This window comes from Ascidia mentula, chromosome 1 (genome assembly GCF_947561715.1).
Source record: "Ascidia mentula chromosome 1, kaAscMent1.1, whole genome shotgun sequence".
In the NCBI taxonomy this organism is placed as follows: Eukaryota; Metazoa; Chordata; class Ascidiacea; order Phlebobranchia; family Ascidiidae; genus Ascidia; species Ascidia mentula.
The window spans coordinates 7,427,183-7,444,869 of NC_138566.1; the positions used below are offsets into that span (position 1 = coordinate 7,427,183).

At 38.1% G+C, this 17,687-nt stretch overlaps 1 protein-coding gene across 3 annotated transcripts; it reads right to left on the minus strand.

Annotated features, from left to right (window-relative positions):
* Nucleotides 1-71: 71 nt before the first annotated feature.
* LOC145906823 (protein mono-ADP-ribosyltransferase PARP14-like) lies at nucleotides 72-15,914 on the minus strand. 3 transcript variants are annotated; one of them, XM_082994301.1, is made up of 37 exons: nucleotides 15,691-15,914; nucleotides 15,201-15,317; nucleotides 14,657-14,754; nucleotides 14,390-14,468; nucleotides 13,913-14,074; nucleotides 13,588-13,717; nucleotides 12,746-12,882; nucleotides 12,406-12,512; nucleotides 12,217-12,337; nucleotides 12,098-12,156; nucleotides 11,855-12,029; nucleotides 11,324-11,587; nucleotides 10,303-10,472; nucleotides 9,881-10,092; nucleotides 9,662-9,784; nucleotides 9,449-9,596; nucleotides 9,050-9,194; nucleotides 8,734-8,939; nucleotides 8,361-8,613; nucleotides 7,935-8,122; nucleotides 6,656-6,815; nucleotides 6,322-6,451; nucleotides 6,005-6,221; nucleotides 5,714-5,821; nucleotides 5,578-5,649; nucleotides 5,419-5,520; nucleotides 4,979-5,320; nucleotides 4,676-4,838; nucleotides 4,325-4,564; nucleotides 3,998-4,210; nucleotides 3,785-3,888; nucleotides 3,536-3,687; nucleotides 3,179-3,368; nucleotides 2,404-2,539; nucleotides 1,687-1,817; nucleotides 1,448-1,622; nucleotides 72-1,380 (listed from the first exon to the last, which is right to left on the minus strand). In XM_082994301.1, the coding sequence occupies exons 1-37, from the start codon at nucleotides 15,875-15,877 to the stop codon at nucleotides 1,112-1,114; spliced, it is 5,985 nt and encodes a 1,994-aa protein (XP_082850427.1). In that variant the 5' UTR covers nucleotides 15,878-15,914; the 3' UTR covers nucleotides 72-1,111. The 3 variants fall into 3 exon arrangements, with proteins under 3 accessions (XP_082850427.1, XP_082850418.1, XP_082850434.1); XM_082994292.1 differs by having other exon boundaries at nucleotides 3,962-4,210; XM_082994308.1 differs by having other exon boundaries at nucleotides 1,299-1,394; nucleotides 3,962-4,210.
* Between the last annotated feature and the right edge of the window lie 1,773 nt (nucleotides 15,915-17,687).

Below are 17,687 nucleotides of genomic sequence, written 5' to 3' on the forward strand. Positions count from 1 at the left end.
GTGTGGCAACAACAGTTAGTGCACTTCTGAGGATGTGAATCAAAATGCTTGAAACGCAACGTACACGCTTTCAAATTCAGTTACAACTGGCAACACAAAATTACTGAATTAACGGTTTAAATAATCGTCAAACATCATGAACAGTTTTTTTGTCTGATAGCGGAAGGACAAACCAGCAGTCAATTGGGTGCATGTAGTTCATCCCAATTCGTCAAAATCTTTCCAGTGACTTTTCCTCGTACTAAGCACCTTGCTGCTGAAAGTTTTTGGAAAGGGGGTGCCTTGTCGTTCACCATCACGATACCATGTTTATGTTATTACTTCTCAAATGTGGACAAATGAACAAATGACATAATGGCAAGAAACAAAAACAGCCAACTGCAGTTCTGCTTTCTTTACTTTTCAGTTAGAATCAACTGACTTTTCTTAACCACGCAAGTTCACCTTCCCATGAAGAAATGGTGGAAATGGTACGCGGCTATGTTCGTTTCGTACTTTCCCATCCACGCTTTGCTAATTTTTAACAGCTGTGAGCAGTAGTAAACACAAACACAAAGATACGTTTGTTGCAAAAACACTACATCGATTGTTTTTTGTAATATTCAGACATTGTTTTGATTTGGATGTGTGATCAACAATTGTAGCGATGGGATGCAAAAAGGCTAATTAAAATTGTCAATAAACGATTTTTAAAAACAACTGCCAAACCATGCGCGCTCTTAGCGAAAACAAGTGAGAGTGCTACATTGGAAATTTCTAGCCTTTTTTTAGAACATATAAACATTGCTCTGTGCGAGTAACCGGGTATGTTTATGTATTCACATATATGTACATTTGGTGAAATTATTCCCACAGAGTGAAGAAAGGAGAACCTAATTAGGCATTTTTACTGATTCAAACTTGTAACATAGAGAGGAGCATATTAATGGACCAAGAAATTCACGTGTGTTGGTTTACATAGCTTAATTTTACATTTGCACATGGCCTCAAGAGCTGCTAAATTACACAAATACTACGCTAAAACTAACGTGCCGTGAGAGCTTGCTTAACTCTAAAGAGCAAACGCAATTTTTTTGTCTTATTTTTTCTCTACTGCAATCCCAGCTAAAATCTACTCGTATGTTAATAGGTATGAAGGATAGACACTGGAATCACGAAATACTACAAAAATGGTCGGATCCTGTACGTTGTTCACCACACTATCGAACGGCATTCCGCAACTTTGCATTGGGATTGTAGTGGTTTTTTCTGTACCCAAGCAATAGGTCCCAGTTATGACTTCATTCAGGAACATGCATCTCTGTTTCTGCTCCTGGCTCGTGAAGCCATGCGAATATTTCGCGGTTGTAGCAAAATACACTCCCTTGCCATACAATGTGGCTAAATACAAGGTACTGCTTTGTATAAAAGATTAGTTGGGAAATAAGGAAAGAAATCAAACAGTTACCATTCTTCCCAGCATAGCTTCTGTCAAATCCACCTTTAAGTATTTTTTCACAGGTTGACTTGTCGGTGCCATGGAAAAGTTGCTTAGTAACTTCCTTTCCAGGTAAATTCATTTCAACTTTTTGTTTCATGACCAAAAATTGCTTCCACAGGGTTCGGTTTTGTATTCTTTCCAACTGCAAACAAATAAATCGTTTGTGGAAAATGTATACTAAAAAAAACATCTTGGGATGCCCTTACCGATATTGCTTTGACTGGCTGAGTCGCTGAGAACATTTTAATAATTTTTTGGTACTCTGCTGAATTTGTGGTCACTGGTACCCTTAAACACAACTCATCACCCATGTCTTCCCACGTAGTAGGAAAAGGAGCTAAAAACATTTGTTTTGGGGTGTAAAATACTTTGGGCGAAAAAATCTGTACATGAAGCCAAAGCTATAGAAGTCTGCTGGTTAAGCATACGGATGAAGCAAACGTTTCGAACACTATACTGCGTTCATCATCAGTGATAACAATTGAAGTAATTTCAGTGACTTTGCCGCCCAAACGGCCAGTTTGGTGCCCGACTGATGCCTGGGGTTGAATAGTCACCACAAAGTGGAAGTCTTTGCCTGACCGTTTGGTCGGCAAAGTCGTCTGAAAGTCACGCCAGCTGCACTGATGATGAGACCTTGTAGGGAACATATAGGGGAAAGTGGCCATCCGTACAGCATATTATTGACTCCACTTGCTTATTAAAGTAATTGTTAAATTTAGCAAGCAATATAAAGATTGAGAAATGCTTTGAATGGTGTTAGTTGTTCTTACTAATGATGAACGCAGTGTAGTGTTCGAAACGTTTGCTCTGTCTTCATGCTTAATCAGCAGAGTTCTACAGCTTTGGCTTTAAATTTTTTTATTTTTTTATTTTAATGAAAGTATTTTCGAAATGACACAAATCTTACGAACTTAACTTACTGTCACTCGTCTGTGTCCTATACAAATTTATCACGGTGCTGCCGGATCTTGCTATCATACTTGTAAAATCGACCGAATAATTGATTGTCTTTCCTTGGTGATTCAAAGGTACCACTCGTTTCTCCTTCTTATGTTTCTGCTCATAAAGTATGTACGGTTTTTGTGTGTTACTGTAATTTTACCAAGAGTCTTGAAACGAAGGCTTTGATTGTACGTGTTGTATAAGGAATGGCCATTCACGTAAATGTGGATTTCCCAAATCACTTGGTATAATTAGGAATGTACCAAAGGGTATAAAACAGATTGATACCATTGTCATCAAGTTTTTTTCGGCAAAAATCGAAACTATACTTATATTTGGTATTTCCAAAACCAGAAGTCGGCACCTATATGATTTCATAGCTCTTGAACTCTTTAACAAGCTCTTTCACAAGCCCATTTAGAAAACCACTGCATTGTAAATAATCGAGAAAAATAAAAAACGAGTTATGGTGCACTTCCAGTAGGTTTTGGAAACGTTCCTGTAGGTTTTGGAATTTCATTAAAACGTGCAGTGACGCTGACGTTTATTATGTTTCGTATGCGTTAAAGGGTGAAGATAATCCCTACCAACATAGGTATTGCCGCTCAAAGCGTGTTTTAGCTTGGAGCAAAAAAGTGTGTAAATGGCATTTGCATGACAACGGTTGCCGACTTCTGTCCCAAATAATTCTAAACAAATTAATTGCTTTACGACTTTACTTATTCCGATGTTTTTCAGTTTAAATTCACTCACCCTATAGGTATCTTCCAATTCATACGCACATTTCGCTGAGAACCTGACGACCTTGTTAGTGTTTTGATCTTTGTAAGTCCACTCCACATAAGCAGAAATGTTTTGGGCTTGTTCAAATTTGCGGATGATGCGATCAATCTGCATTTCGGCTTCCTTTACGTCTGCTTTCATCCCACTTATCGTCACCTTACTAAGATTGTGGTTGTCAAAGTATTACGTTTGGTAGATTTGATACTGCGCTTTGACCTCAAATATTCCACTGACAAGTTACACAAGTTTTGAAAGAAGTTTACAATGCATTATGTTGGGTTGTTACTATTTTACTTTTAATTCGAACGCAATTACAAAATATCTTACTTATCAGAAGTTTTTTCCAGAAAAACGTCTGTATTTTCTGCAATTTCCATTAGTTGTTCGTCTTCTTCCTTGGTAAAATTGCTGATTGATTGATTTTCAATGGTCAAGGTACAGCTTTTCTCATTTATGATTTCCTCGACTTCCATGAACGCCTTTAATAAACATTGGATCAGATCTATATTATGAGTGGATGGGGCATAAAAGGAGTTTATTCCACAATACACGCGTGAGTATTATCCTGGAAAATACCGAATCGACGTTTCCTTTCGACCACGAGCAGAACAAAATGGCCACAATTTCCTTCCTTGTCCCCGAAGAAAGAACAGTTGATTGCTTTACTGGGTTGGTTGCACCTGAGGCAAAAACTGTTACGTTTTTTCGTTGTGATATTCTACGAAAAAGCCAAATATATTGGGATCAGTGTACCAATTTTTATCTGATCCAAGAATGCTTTTAACATGCCTCTTATTTGTAGAGATCCAAGAATCCTTTTAAAAGGCCCCCTACGGAGTGCAGCAGTCGTGAAGGACAGTTTCTGGGTAAAGTTTGCAAGCATGTCTTTTTGGTAAACATAAACCACTATATGTTTTAGGTTCTTAGGTGTCACTTTGTCAAACTTCTTAATTGCTGATGTAAGAATATTTGCTGACTCAGCGCCAGACAAGCCGATTCCACCTGTTAACATATAACGTACTGGCATATTACTAATGTTCTTATGTTAATCGATTACTTCAGTTCGCACTTTAACTGTCAATTACAAACAAAAGTGTAACACATGTTTAATCTTACCTGTGCCAATCGGTGGAACAGCTAAACTGTCGACACCTAGTCTATCGGCTTCAGTAAAACATTCAATCAAGACATTTTCAAGATAAGTTGGGTCCTTTTTCGCTGACAAATGAAGAATGTATTTGCATAACTTGCCACCTGTTGTCACGCGCATGTTGTTGGTTTTGGTGGTTGGATGTTGTGAACATTCTTGGATTAATCCTTGTCCCACTTTGGCTACAAGAGCTTTCCCAACTTGCCCTACAATAAGTGAGTAAGGCATTACATTAATGGTGAGGTATAATGCATTTTTGAGGTATAATGAAATTGGCCTGGACAGTTTGTGATAAGTAGCTGTTTACAAATACAAACCGGTCAAATCAAACTGCCAAGTTGAATTGAGAATAGCGTCACAATCCGTTGACGTTATGTCTCCTTGTTTGACAGTAACTCGTAGCGAATTCAAGGCAGCAGTTGATGCTGATGTTTGTGTTGGTTTTTGTGAAATGCCAATCAACATTTCCGATTCTGCGGCCTAGAGATATTTGTAATGTAATTATGTTGATCAGTTAGGGGTAATATAAATTTACGAATGGTGACGGCAATGACAGCATCATGATCATAATTCACAATTACACTATATACTATAAACGTACAACTAACAAATAAGCTTACTGCAATAGTTGCCTTGTCCCCAGAATAAAGAACCAAGTACACAGCTTCCAAGGAGGTGCCCACAAAATTGCGAACAGTGTTTTTAAACGTCTTTACCACCTCTGCGGATGGAAACCCAAATCCACCGGCGCCGAGAGCTGGAAAAGTGATCGAAGAAAGGCCACCTTTTTCAGCTTTGTTTAGGCACGAAGTAATCACATTGCGCAGAAAATCGATTCCGCTGTTAGCGTCGTAATTTCCAAACATTACATGGTACACCTCTTGACAATTAAGATTAAACCCTGGAGTAGAAATTACTTCGCCTAATTTCAAGTTGGCACGGCTTTTTGAGAGGCAAGCGCTCTAAAAGAGAATTTAATATCATTTAGCATGGAATCACCGTATGTTAAAGGCAACATGTAATTTTACTTTGCATGTAAACATTTTTCACGAAAACAAACCTTTAATTGCTGTCCTGCTTGTTTGAGGAGGGCTTTTGATGTTGCTGACCCTTGGCAGCTTGCAAGATTTCCGGGGATTGTTGACGTCACGATGACATCAGTCTTAATTACGAAAAAAATAATTATTTTTAACAAACATTATGATTAAAACAAAATTACCTGAAAAGTTGCGATATCTCCAACAACAACCTCAAGTTTTGTTTGATTTTGTGTAGTTTTCCCTGATCTTGCCTGTAAATGTGCCATAACACTTTGGTGCAATTAACGTTTTACTCACGTAGTGGTATAAACTTACTCCTGAAAAGCGCGACGATGCACGAGGACTGCTGTTGGTTTTCAAAGAATTTAAAGACTTTTCGAACTCCTTAACTATTGCCATATTTGACATTTCGACCAGTCCTACCTATTAATAAACATTTGTCAATAAAAAAATGTGGTTGTAAAGCCTTATAACCAAAGTGCCCAAACAGGCTGTTTTCAAATATTCTTAAATTTACTGACAGGAAATTAAATGTGTACTAGGTAGTTATAAATTTTGTCCACTCGACCAAGATTTGCCATTAAGCAGTATTAGGAAGTTAGTAACCTTTTGAAGTGAATTCGTCTTGTTGTGACGTACGAACTCCAAGATAGCATTCAATATGATTGGTATACACACCGAAGCATCACCACCGAAATTTCCACAACTAATTGCGGGAAATGCAACTGACGTGAGGTTGTGATTTACTGCTTCTTCCAAACAGGTTTTCACACAATCGTGAAGCTCCTGAGAACATGCTGACGTAGTATTGCCTTGATTCCATCTGGCAAAACAAATATCCGAACTGTTCAGAAAAAACTTAACCGCCAAGCTAAACCAAGGTTAATTTAGTAATTGCCAGTGACTTTATGAACGTCATTTACGTTGGTCCCACAGTATGAATGATTCGTTTAAAATGAAGGTTTCCTGATCCTGTGCTGAGAGCTTCTCCAACTGGCAGCTTTGCGTGATTCGGCAGCATATTGTTTATTTCCTTTTGTATGTCGGCTCCCCCTGAAAAACATCATACTTTGAACAAAGATTCTAAACAAGAATATAAAACGATGAATTAATGAAAATTGTGTTTTGTTCATGGCTAGCTTGTGAAAATTTGCGCCAAGGAACAACAGCTAAATAACGATCGTAAATTCCATGTGCCATTTGTGGGGAAAACATGCCACAAGAGACATATTCAGGCCAACATAAATCTTGTCCAACCTTTTTTCAAAATAGCTCCCGAAACTCCGCCAGTTTGAAGCTCCAAGTTTTCATTCGATGCGTTTACTATTGCCTCGTAGTTTATAGATGTGAGGTCGCCTACTATCAAGGCGATTTCAACATTTGAATTTGGTGCCATAACCGTCATCTGTGGTTTACCCTGCAAATTATGTAGAAGTGTACTTTGTAAGCTGTTAAAACTTAGAAAAACCCATATTTGTAAATTGGTCACCCGCGTAAACGGTTACGTATTTTGAGAATATGGTTGTTGTAATCGTACGTGATGGTTTTCAGTAATCATAGTGCCCAACTTAAAGTGCATATGACACGGCCATGACAACTTTGCGTAAAAGTAAAGGTACATCTACAACAAACATATTTCCAAAGTTTTTCGGTTCTGCGTCAACTAAAACATGAAGAAAACTGCACGAAAAGTAGTGGCGACCAAAAATCGTAAACCTTTTGCGCTGAGGAGAAAAGGACATCACACAAGGCGCTCGCGTCGAAAAATGCATTGTTTAGATAGGAGAAGGCGCCTTTTTTGCAGATATCGACTCGTTTTAAACATAGGAGACAGGGATTTGCATCACACAAAAATATGTCATTGTGACGTCACAAATCAAAGGCTTATTTGTCCCTAATTAACGGAAAACCATAGGGTATAGCAGAAACGACATAACTCTGTACTTCGATAAGACGGGAATGGTGCGTTTCTTTGCTAAGTGACATCACATGACGCCATTTTGGATGTGATGTCATAATTTTAACCTCCCCTTTGTGTTAAATTTAATTTGATGATTCCAACAGTTCTAGTTACGAACTATATTGCGAAAAATACATTAGTGGTTGATTGTGGCGATTTAAATAAATCATTTATGACGCAGGCAACGCTGCTGTCGGGCAAAAAGTTGTATTATGACAGAATAACTGTGTTGCATAATAAGCTAATTTGGTCGGCCAAAATATTGAATTAATTCAATTAACCTACCTCTATCTATTGCTGTGAGTGGACAAACGACAATGCTAAACTAACGGTTTGTCTCTGTCGTGTTTTAAAAAGTTAAGTCGCACCCGACTTGTCTTCGCGAGAGATAGAAAAAGAGAGAGAAACAAGAAAAAGGCAATCGTGCCTGACTTGTTGCCTTCAGATTTACTCTTTTTGATATAAGCTAACGAGAACACGCCAAACACAAGTGATATCATACTAATGTAACAACATATAACAACAATTCCGCCTATGACGACAGAACATACAGTAATATAAGTATTAAGGTCTTACAAGTTGATTGGATGTTGCTCCTTGCTGGTCTTTAGGGTCAATTACAGAGACACAACTATGACTTTTCGCAGTCACATTGATCTGATCACGACCCGCTTTGCTTTGGAAAAATTCAGGAATTTTGGGGTTTTTAAATGACCTTGTTTCAACATGCAATTCGGAGACCACACGCTCCAGCCATCGGCGAGCTAATGAACAAAGTTAAGAGAAGATTCGGTATATGACTACTTTTTGTCACTTTGCAATCAGTATTATGTTTAAAGCCATCGAAAATAACTATCTGAATAAATGGTGGACATTTATTCTGGTAAGAGAAGTAATGTTAAAATTTTCTTTCAAATTTAACTATTATTTGAATATTACAAACTTCATAATTGTTGTGTGGAATTGGTTTAATATTTGATTAGGTAACACAAAGTAGCTTACACTCTAAAACACATTCCTTTTTTCCCTTCACAACTATTGCTTCCTCTTCGTACTGAAGTTGAATTTTTTGCAGCATTCTGTCGCTGTCTTTGTGAAGATTTAAAAACTTCTTTAAAAACTTAACGACGAAGTGACGCTCAGGAAATGTTGTTGTAATAACCATATTTTTTTTCAAGAAGTCATTGGTGATACGTGCGTATGCTAGTTTTACGGCCTTCATCAAGCCGACAATTTCAATCTCCGATTTACGTTCCTGCAAATCATAAGCGTAATTCCGCACCGAAAACATCTGATCATAGTGAGCAATGGTTTTGCTAACTTTGCGCTAAAATGTTGAACGGTAGTACTTAAAACTCACTTTGTTGATGTTTACCTTTATATTTACTTGTCCGCAAGCGGATCGGTGAATGTCTTGTTTTAACTGATCCCACTCATCGCTTCTGAACACGTCATCAAAATCATCCTTGACTTTAACGGTTTCTTGCTGGATTATCTCAATCAATGCGTTTTTTGCTTTGTCAAGCTCGCCAGCATCGAGGCACATAATTTGAACCTGGTTTGATTTCAACTGCAGTGAAGCTATGAAGAAAAACAAGTATCATTTCTCATGAGGTTTAATGTGCAATTTACGTCATCGTTTAGGAGGCAAAAAAACACCATGGTGTTTACAATATCGAAAAGTTTATGACCTAATATTCCGTCTCTCTGGAACTTGGTTTGAATTATCTTTCTGACATCAATTTCATCAGGTTGCAAACCACGCATCTCGTGTTCCAGAACTTTTAGCAAGTATTCCGTACGGGTATCCATTTCCAACTCGTGTCCAGTTAGGTCCTTTAGCAAACAACATTAGTGTTGATTCACAACCAAGCATAAAGCGCCAAGTGTTTAACATGTATTTTGAGGTTAACTTTAACAAGTTTACTTTTCCACAAGCCAGTAAATATGTGAATAAAAACAATGTAAATACTACTCGTGCTTAATCATCGTTTAACTTTATCCACAATGATTCTTAGGAATAAGATGACCAGTTATGGTCGATCTTTTTGTATTTGCTTGTAAAATTGGATGGTTTTAAGTTGACTAACATATAGCGTGTCTTGTATTTCCGCCTCTATCTTTTCGACATCTTCTTTCAGACCGGTCAGTCTGACAATATTTTCCTCTGTCGCAATCTTCACGTCCAGCTTCGTCATTTTTTGAATGCGATCTATTACGTTGCATTCGAGTAAGTTTCTGTGACATTATTAAACTTCAGACTGGCTGTTCCAGGAATTACATATAGCACAGGATAAACATACCGGTATTGGTTTGGTTTTAATCGTTTCTCTATACTTCTAATACCACTCTGTCGTTTGATGTATTGCAGAAAAGCTTCGACTTCGTCCTTGATGCCACTTATTTTGATTTGACGGGAGCTCCATCTTAAAAAAAATGCCAGAAATTTATGTGCAGTTTAAAAAAAGGCATTCTATATATACTCCATGCCCAGTGCAAAGCTAAAATTCGTATAATGTTACCTCACAAAGACTGTGACCGTTTTATCGTTGCCAACTTGTAATGTAACCAAGACATCGTTTTCATCCCAGGAATGTTTTGTCCTCATGTTCAAAATAAGTTGTTCTTCGTAGTTGACAGTCTTGGTGCAGAACTGATCAAAAAACTTTTCCATTCCAGAAATGCACGTTTCCTCGAATTTGTCTTGGTCAAATTTCAGATCGGCATCCAACGTCTGAAAAAGATGTTTGGAATGTGGTACAACTATTTTGAAACCTACTAAGTTTTATCGGTAGGCCTACCCATGAAATTTTAATTAATTGTGTTTATTGGTGGTGTTTTATGCAAAATGCAATCGATTCGATACGATTTTTAAAGATTCGGGAACTAAACGTTAAAATCTTGTTTGTATATTACAAATAAAGGCAATAATATTTTTTGAAACCTCTGTCTTTGGTTGAAACAAGATTGTATCGTCGCCTGTTCTTCTAAACTTCAATTTGCAAATTGCCTGCAGGTCGTTGTGCAACTGCCCCAAACCATTTTCTGACATTTTCACGTACTTTATGATGTCGGTGTTTACATCGGGGCGAGTCGTAAATTCTCTCACAACCGCTGTTGAAAATGAGGCAAAAATATAAAAATAGTGTTTCTGTTGTTTTGACTGATCCAAATTATAACCTAACAATAACAAACAGGAATAGTGTTGCTTCAAAAAAAGATATATAATTTATGTGCAAAAAAGCCATAATATTGACGAGCTGCAGACAGGGTGTGTACACGCACTGTTTCGACCTGTAAGGTTTCATCAGTGCAGCTGTTAAAGTGGCACTGTGCTAGCTTCTACACTAGCAGGCACACTAATTTCCACTTTGTGGTACCGTTCCTTACAGGTCGAAACAGTACGTGTACACGTTTAGCACACTTACGTAGACAAGTCGGTTCACGAGAGAATTGATGTTTTGAAAAGGAAGAAGGCAAATCTTCTCTCTCTCTCACACTTTGATGCTGTTGAGCTTTCTTTCTTAGCGCGTTGTATGGCCTGGTATCGTTACCGTTGTACTTTTTTAAAGTTTTGTATAAATATAGGCGTTTAGATAACTGATTTAGGTTATTACATTAGTTTGGGTATTTGTTTAATTTTTGTTAGGATGAGATGAGTAAGATGGATTTACGGTTAGTGTACATACGCCGCACCATATTAATTCTATTTAATTCTTCTGCTTGATGCCTCACATCCTGGATGGAATCCCCGAGTGTAGGGCAGACGAACTGTTGATTCGTTAAGTTACCGCCAAGAAAGATCGGCCGTGTGTGTGAGAGATAGAGAGAAAAAGAAGAAGAAGGGGTTTGCTTTCTTCCTTTTCAAAACATCAAGTCTCTCGTGACCCGACTTGTCTACGTAAGTGTGCTAAACCGTGTACACACCTTGTCTGCAGCTCGTCAATATATAATTTAGTTTTTACTTTTAACGGGTGCTTGCTTTATCAGTTTCGGAGAAGCTCTTGGTGTTACACGTGCTGTTATACGATGAGAGCCGTCCAAGTGTCGTTCTTGCCAGGGAAAAGTTGATTGATAAAACACATCCCCGGAATCGGAATACCTTGCTTCGCCCACCTCGAAACTGGTGTCAGCCTCAACAATATTTCGAAAGTAAAGAGATATTTCCACTGGTGTTTTGTTGACCCTAATAGCTTCCATTGAAGCTTTTTTGAAAATGCTTTCTGCGTCTGTAAAAAAGAAAAATTGCCTCTGAAAAACACACAAGCTAACATGCCTGATTGATACTCTCAAAGCGGTGGTGAGATTGAAATATTTTAGCATTCGGTTCTCTCACAAGCAGTATGTCATAGTAACCGCAGGAATACAGTTCTCGAAGTTAAACATAAGTCTACACATACGGTCGCTAACAACCGGTTTGCTTTGGTCATTAAATTCCAAGAACCGGTTCGCGCGAACCGGTTCAATCAAGTTTGCGAATACAAAATACACCAAACCTCTGTAGTCAGCAAAGTAAACGATTGCTGATGTGCTCCCTTCATTCCGTTCCACTTTGGTAACTTTACCTCCGCCCTTTCTCCTGTTATGGAAAGCCAACTTGACGTCGCAGTTCTTAACACTTCTGTTCAGGTTTTCCACTTTCACACAGTCGCTTCGGCACAATGGATATCCCTAAAATTAGATAAAGATTTATTTCTGCAGGAAAATAAATGCTAAAAACGGGTTTTCCTTGCCAGTACTTTAAGTCTGTAGTCGTCCAGGATCGTATTTTCAATTTCTTTGAGTATGTGGAATATGTCTGCAAGGGGAAATAAACACGCAAATATATAATTTTAAGACCGAACTAGACATAACTTACCAACTTCCTCGCAAAAGTTTACCAAGAAAGTGGAGTTTTCCAATTTTGTCACATCAAACATCAGATCTTCATCGATAGATTCAAGTATGGACATTATCACCCCACTGTCTTCAGATGATTCCTTTTAAAATGTTGAAAGTATAATAACAAACGCAACAACAAGATTTTTATCGTCACTTTGGTATATACCTCTAACAGCAAACGGTCATGGTACACTCTTGGCACGATTTTAGGAACAATAGTTATCTTTTCACTTCTAATGAATAAATGCTCTTGCTTAGCGATCTCTTCGGCGCCTGTGTAGAAATCATTGTCGTCAAATCATACAAAAACATTTGAACAAGAAAGCCGAAGCTAGTGTGCTAGACATAGAACAGACGTTTCGCACAACGCACTGTTCATTGTCAGTTCTAATCGTACTTCAAGGCGTGCACAGAGGTGGGCAGGCATATAAAAATAATTGCGATAATATTTTGAAGCCTCATTGACAGTGAAGCAGACTCAGTAATGCCATGTAGAACCGTTTTACCTTCCTCGCTGTCAAATACCACCAGAAGTCCATCAGGCATTTTGTATGTGTTTTCGACAAACACCGAGTAGTTTTCCAAAAAGAAGTCTGTCGCGTCAGCTAATAGATCGGTCCGAGAGCATTGCAAAAGGACGCACCTGTAAATAGATGAAAGCTACAGTGTTACAGCGAGAAATGACTTGTATGTGCTTTATTTCCCTGTTTCTAGTTCATGTCAGTAATCTGACTTCATTGACTATGACGTAACAAGGCATTTACCATGATTGGTTAAAATCCAAAAACGTAACAATGCGTGTGATGTCATTAGTGTCTCAATCTTGTGCTGACCACGTTTTACAGTTTCTTTCTGTGCTGTAAGCAGTAGTTTCAGTTTTTGCAGTTCATAGTTGATCCAATTTAGTTTTGGAAATGTTTGTTCTAACATTTAGTGTTTGTGTGTAGCTATAAAAACTGGAGTTAATTTAACTGAAATGCTGAAACGTGTTAGTCCATAAAAGTGCCTGTAATTCAGTCCTGGACTCCTAACAAGTTGGTACGTAATTGAATATGAAATTGTGTTATTTGAATGTGCGTATTTGAATGTCTGTTCGTTTAACAGAGAACCAATGCTGTTGTGCAAACAAGGAGGAATTCGTACCAAAAAGGCCTGCAGTGTTGCGTTTAAACACATTAGGAAACCCCCTAGTGCGGCGGTCGGTGCAGATCCAGGCTGCACAGATTTCGAGTTAATTACGGCCGCTACATACAGTTGTTACCTGTTTAAGTCGTTTTCGCAGGAGATGAGTAACAGTTTAAGGTGGATCCTGTTGTGTTTTTTTAAAGGCAGAATGGATAAAACCAACCTATTTTCAGCACTTTCTTGGAAGAGTTCGCTGTTTTCCTGTAGAATGTCGAACCAATCATAGACTTTTTCTCCAATGTCCGTAGTATATTTGGCACGCAGCTTTCTAAAGTATGGTGACGTTTTTCCGACTGTCAGAAAACACCAAATGTCAATTTAAAATTTTTCATTGCACAATTGCAACTACAGCAAAGATTTGTAAGATAGTTAATTTTTCTACAAAGAGCTGATCATGACGGTCACGGCTATATGATTGGCTTGCTATCCGTTGTTTGAAAAAAAGGCGCTGCATTTCAAATCTGTTACAAACGACACCTCATTTTTACCAGGGCGTGTTTTTATAGGCCTTGTATTTCTCATTGTCGCCAAGTTTGTCTCGCTTCTAAAAGAGGATAACGTTTCAGGGCTTTGAATTTGCCGAAATTCCCCGCTGTGTCTCAACATATTTCTTGGGACGACGAGATTCTGAGATCTTGCATAGTGAATTCCTTATAAAATACATAAAATATAGTTTGGTTTAAGCTAGGTTACATGCTGTGGCATCGCAATTAAGCTTGAACAAGCCTTTTCTTGACAAATCGGGGAACGTACAATAGTTCACCCAGCAAGACCTGCACTCACGACCCAGCCAGTTTTACAACGCATATACCACTGCAAACTGATAATAAATATTTTGACTACAAAGTAAAACAACATTTCTTTTTAGTAAAACTAACAACATTTATGCATGTGCAAACTCATTTTTTGCACCATTACTTGAACAAACTTTACCAATAAAAACTTGAAGAAATATGTATTCCTACCATTAGTCGCTGATTGATTAGCAGACACTTTTGGACGTAGAAAGCTGCTACCTTCACGAAATGGAACCGATGTAAACCCCTTCATGCATTTAAAATAGTGTGAACTTTGAATACAATCTGCAAAGTTATGCGTTTTACGCAAAATTTGCAAAATTATTGCTTAAAATTAACCACAACGTAACAGTAATTAAAAAACATACGATTGTTTCAAGTAAAAGTATATTTTTCTCGACACTCTGTGTTCGTTTAGTTGTCATTTAAACTCACCTGCGTTGCGAAAGTTGCTTTCGGTTGTGTTTTTCTCGGTGCAGGAGTAGGAGCTTTCCTAAGACCAGGTGCAGGGTTGGAAAAGCTTATGTTGCTTTCTGCAAACAAGCTAATGTTACCAACTTCTTAAATTTCCCTAAATAACACAATAGACAACGCAGAAGTAATGACATGCTTACGCATAGCAAGGCGGGATCGCCCCACTGCGCAGGCCCTTTATATATGCCTTGGCTGCGAAGCCTGTGAACCTTATAACACAATAGACTTTTGTTTTCTTGTTTCAATGTTGATTTGCTTAATTTGTTGAGATGTCGATGGCTTTTGGATGTGATTAAATTTGTGTCCACTTATTCAACACTTTTTTTTGTGAATCTTTTTTTTCAATCTGAGATATTTTATCAATCTGAGATTAACCATTAGGCTTTATCTTTTCATAACGATTCGAGGCCGTTTTCCCGCGCGCATTTATTTAACATGCCTTTTACAAATTATGTGGATCGAGCGCCTGACGTATAAAATGCAATAAGCCTTCAACACGTCCTACTTTTTCCTTGGTACTCAGGATACAATAGTTCTTCCGACAAACTGCATGCAACTTTCAGATCGAATAAATTGCCCTTAAACTTGACTTGTAATCCGTGCTCTAATAAGTCGTCAGCAGCTGTGAATCAACAAAACAGTTGTTGCACAATGGCCAGTTACATATTCTAGCAATCAACATCCTAGCTCAGTTAATAAACTAGAGTAGAGATTCTAGATCAGTTGATAGCGTGGAGGTAAGAATATACAGTGCGCCTATCCACGAAATGGCGGAACCTGATTGGCCGAAAACCAGATTAAAATTCAGATAATTGAACGCGAAATCGTAAACCGCTGAACTATTAGTGAAGTATTTTATTGTTGTGTTATAGAAATGTAAATGTTTTAATATATTCTCACGCTTTATATCTGTTTAAGTTTCCGCTTGTTTTGCTGATTTTGCTAAGACAATGCGAAAAGGGTAAACTATTATCTAAACACATGTTGCAACTCACCTTCACTGGTTGCAAGGCACACTTGTGCAACACCTCCCAACTTCGTCCCGTGATCATTCTTTAAAAAGTCAATTGACTGCAATACAGACGTGCCAAGAGCTTTTTCGATGGCTACTTTTGTAGTAAACAGTCCACATCCATTCGGAATATCACAAACGAACAAACGAATCGCGTCATTTTTATCCATATTGCCTCAAACAAGGCCGACTACTTTGTAGTGTCTAGCCAACTTTTAACAGTAAATTGGGTTATTGCTTAGGTATGAAATAAAGACGTATATACAATATTTCTTATGAAATGCAAATTGAGCTTGTCTTTCTAAAGCTTAAATTTATTGCTGCATGGAGCTGTATATTCTCAACGTAACATTTTGAATATATTTCCCTGCCCTGACACGAATAAATTTAACACTAAGCGTCTGAAATGTCACACAACTTATTAGGCACACGGTAAAGTACGTGTGCGCGTCATGGTCTTTAACAGTCAAAATCTGTGACAAAGCAGTCCATTCCACTATGTGATCATGAATGGATGCGGCACCTGCTAATTTCAAATTACGTCTAGGGTTTACTTTCACGTTTACAGACTGCAAAATGTTTGCTTAATGGATGACTGGAAAGCAAAGAGTATTCGTCTTGGAAACACATTGATCTTTATTTATAGCCTCACAAACAATCCTTTCATATCGTGAAAGTGGTAAACAAGTTCTATACCCTGCCACTTTGCACAAAATACAATTCCAACTCGAATGACGTGATACAACCAATACAATACTATGCATATTTACCAAATAACCTGATTCGGTTTCTTATCAGCTTTTGTCATATAATTGTCTACACCAGAATCTGAAATTCCTGTACAGGTGCGTGTTAGACTTGGTAATGTTTGCCTAAATAAAGCGTCACCACAGGCGGCTTTTCTAGCTTATTTTGACAAATCTGTAAGAATCAAAACGAGGCATTTGTATTTTGCGCAAACACGTAATACTCAATGAGAAATGAAATGATGTGAACACCGATGAAATCTTTTTATCCTGTAGTCAAAAAATTTTTTCCGCCCATTTTTTGCCATTTGTATGCGTTTCTATTGACGATTCTTGTTAACAAAGCTTTGGCAAAGTTAAAAACCACGCGTGGGCGGCAGTATAGTCAGATCAGTATGTACGGAATTATTATGGCAGCAGTGTTCAAATTAACACAAACACACCACCGATTTTTAACATTGGAGGCATGCTTATTGGCTATGAAGCAAAATTTTGAATTTGGATGGATCTCATGTAAGTTCAAGCTGTACAATGTAAACACAGCACTGATTTAAGTAGGACGAAGTGCAAGCATTGCTGGGTCAACATAATTTTTTTTTGCTTATTTGTTTATCCAACAAATGCCGGAAAATTTTTTTGTAGAACTTCGTTCTTTAGCTAAGAAGGCAGATTTGTTATGGCACGAAAGACAGCAACTTTGCAGTTGCCAAATTACGGCCGAAGCCACGCCAACTAAATTACAATTTCCAAACTACCACCAATGCTTTTGAGCAATGGCGAAAGCATGCCGCAAGCCTTGTGCCTATCAGGGAAACGACCAAGCCGGCCGTCCTTAATATTTTCGACGGCCGGGGGACGAATTAATCTCCTTTTCGTCTCAGACCGAACCTCCAAAAAACAATTTTTAGAAGAAAGCGGTGCAGAGATCAGCGCAACGAAACCAACATACTTACATTTGGTTCAAAAAACTTATACTACACCTGCCGTTTGGAAAATTTGTGTAGAGATTCACTATAGCTGATGTATCCTAAACCCTTGCTTTGGGCAGATTTTTCAAACGCAAAAGGAATATATTCGTGGATTTTGAAAGGGACGCCGTTTGTGCATTCACAGCCGAACACGGTGCATTAAAGCCCCGTGTGTCAAACGTTGACTCAACGTATCGCGACCTCATAAATGAATTTCCTGATTTACCCAACAGTTTTCTTGGACGAGGCCAATTATGATGTACAAC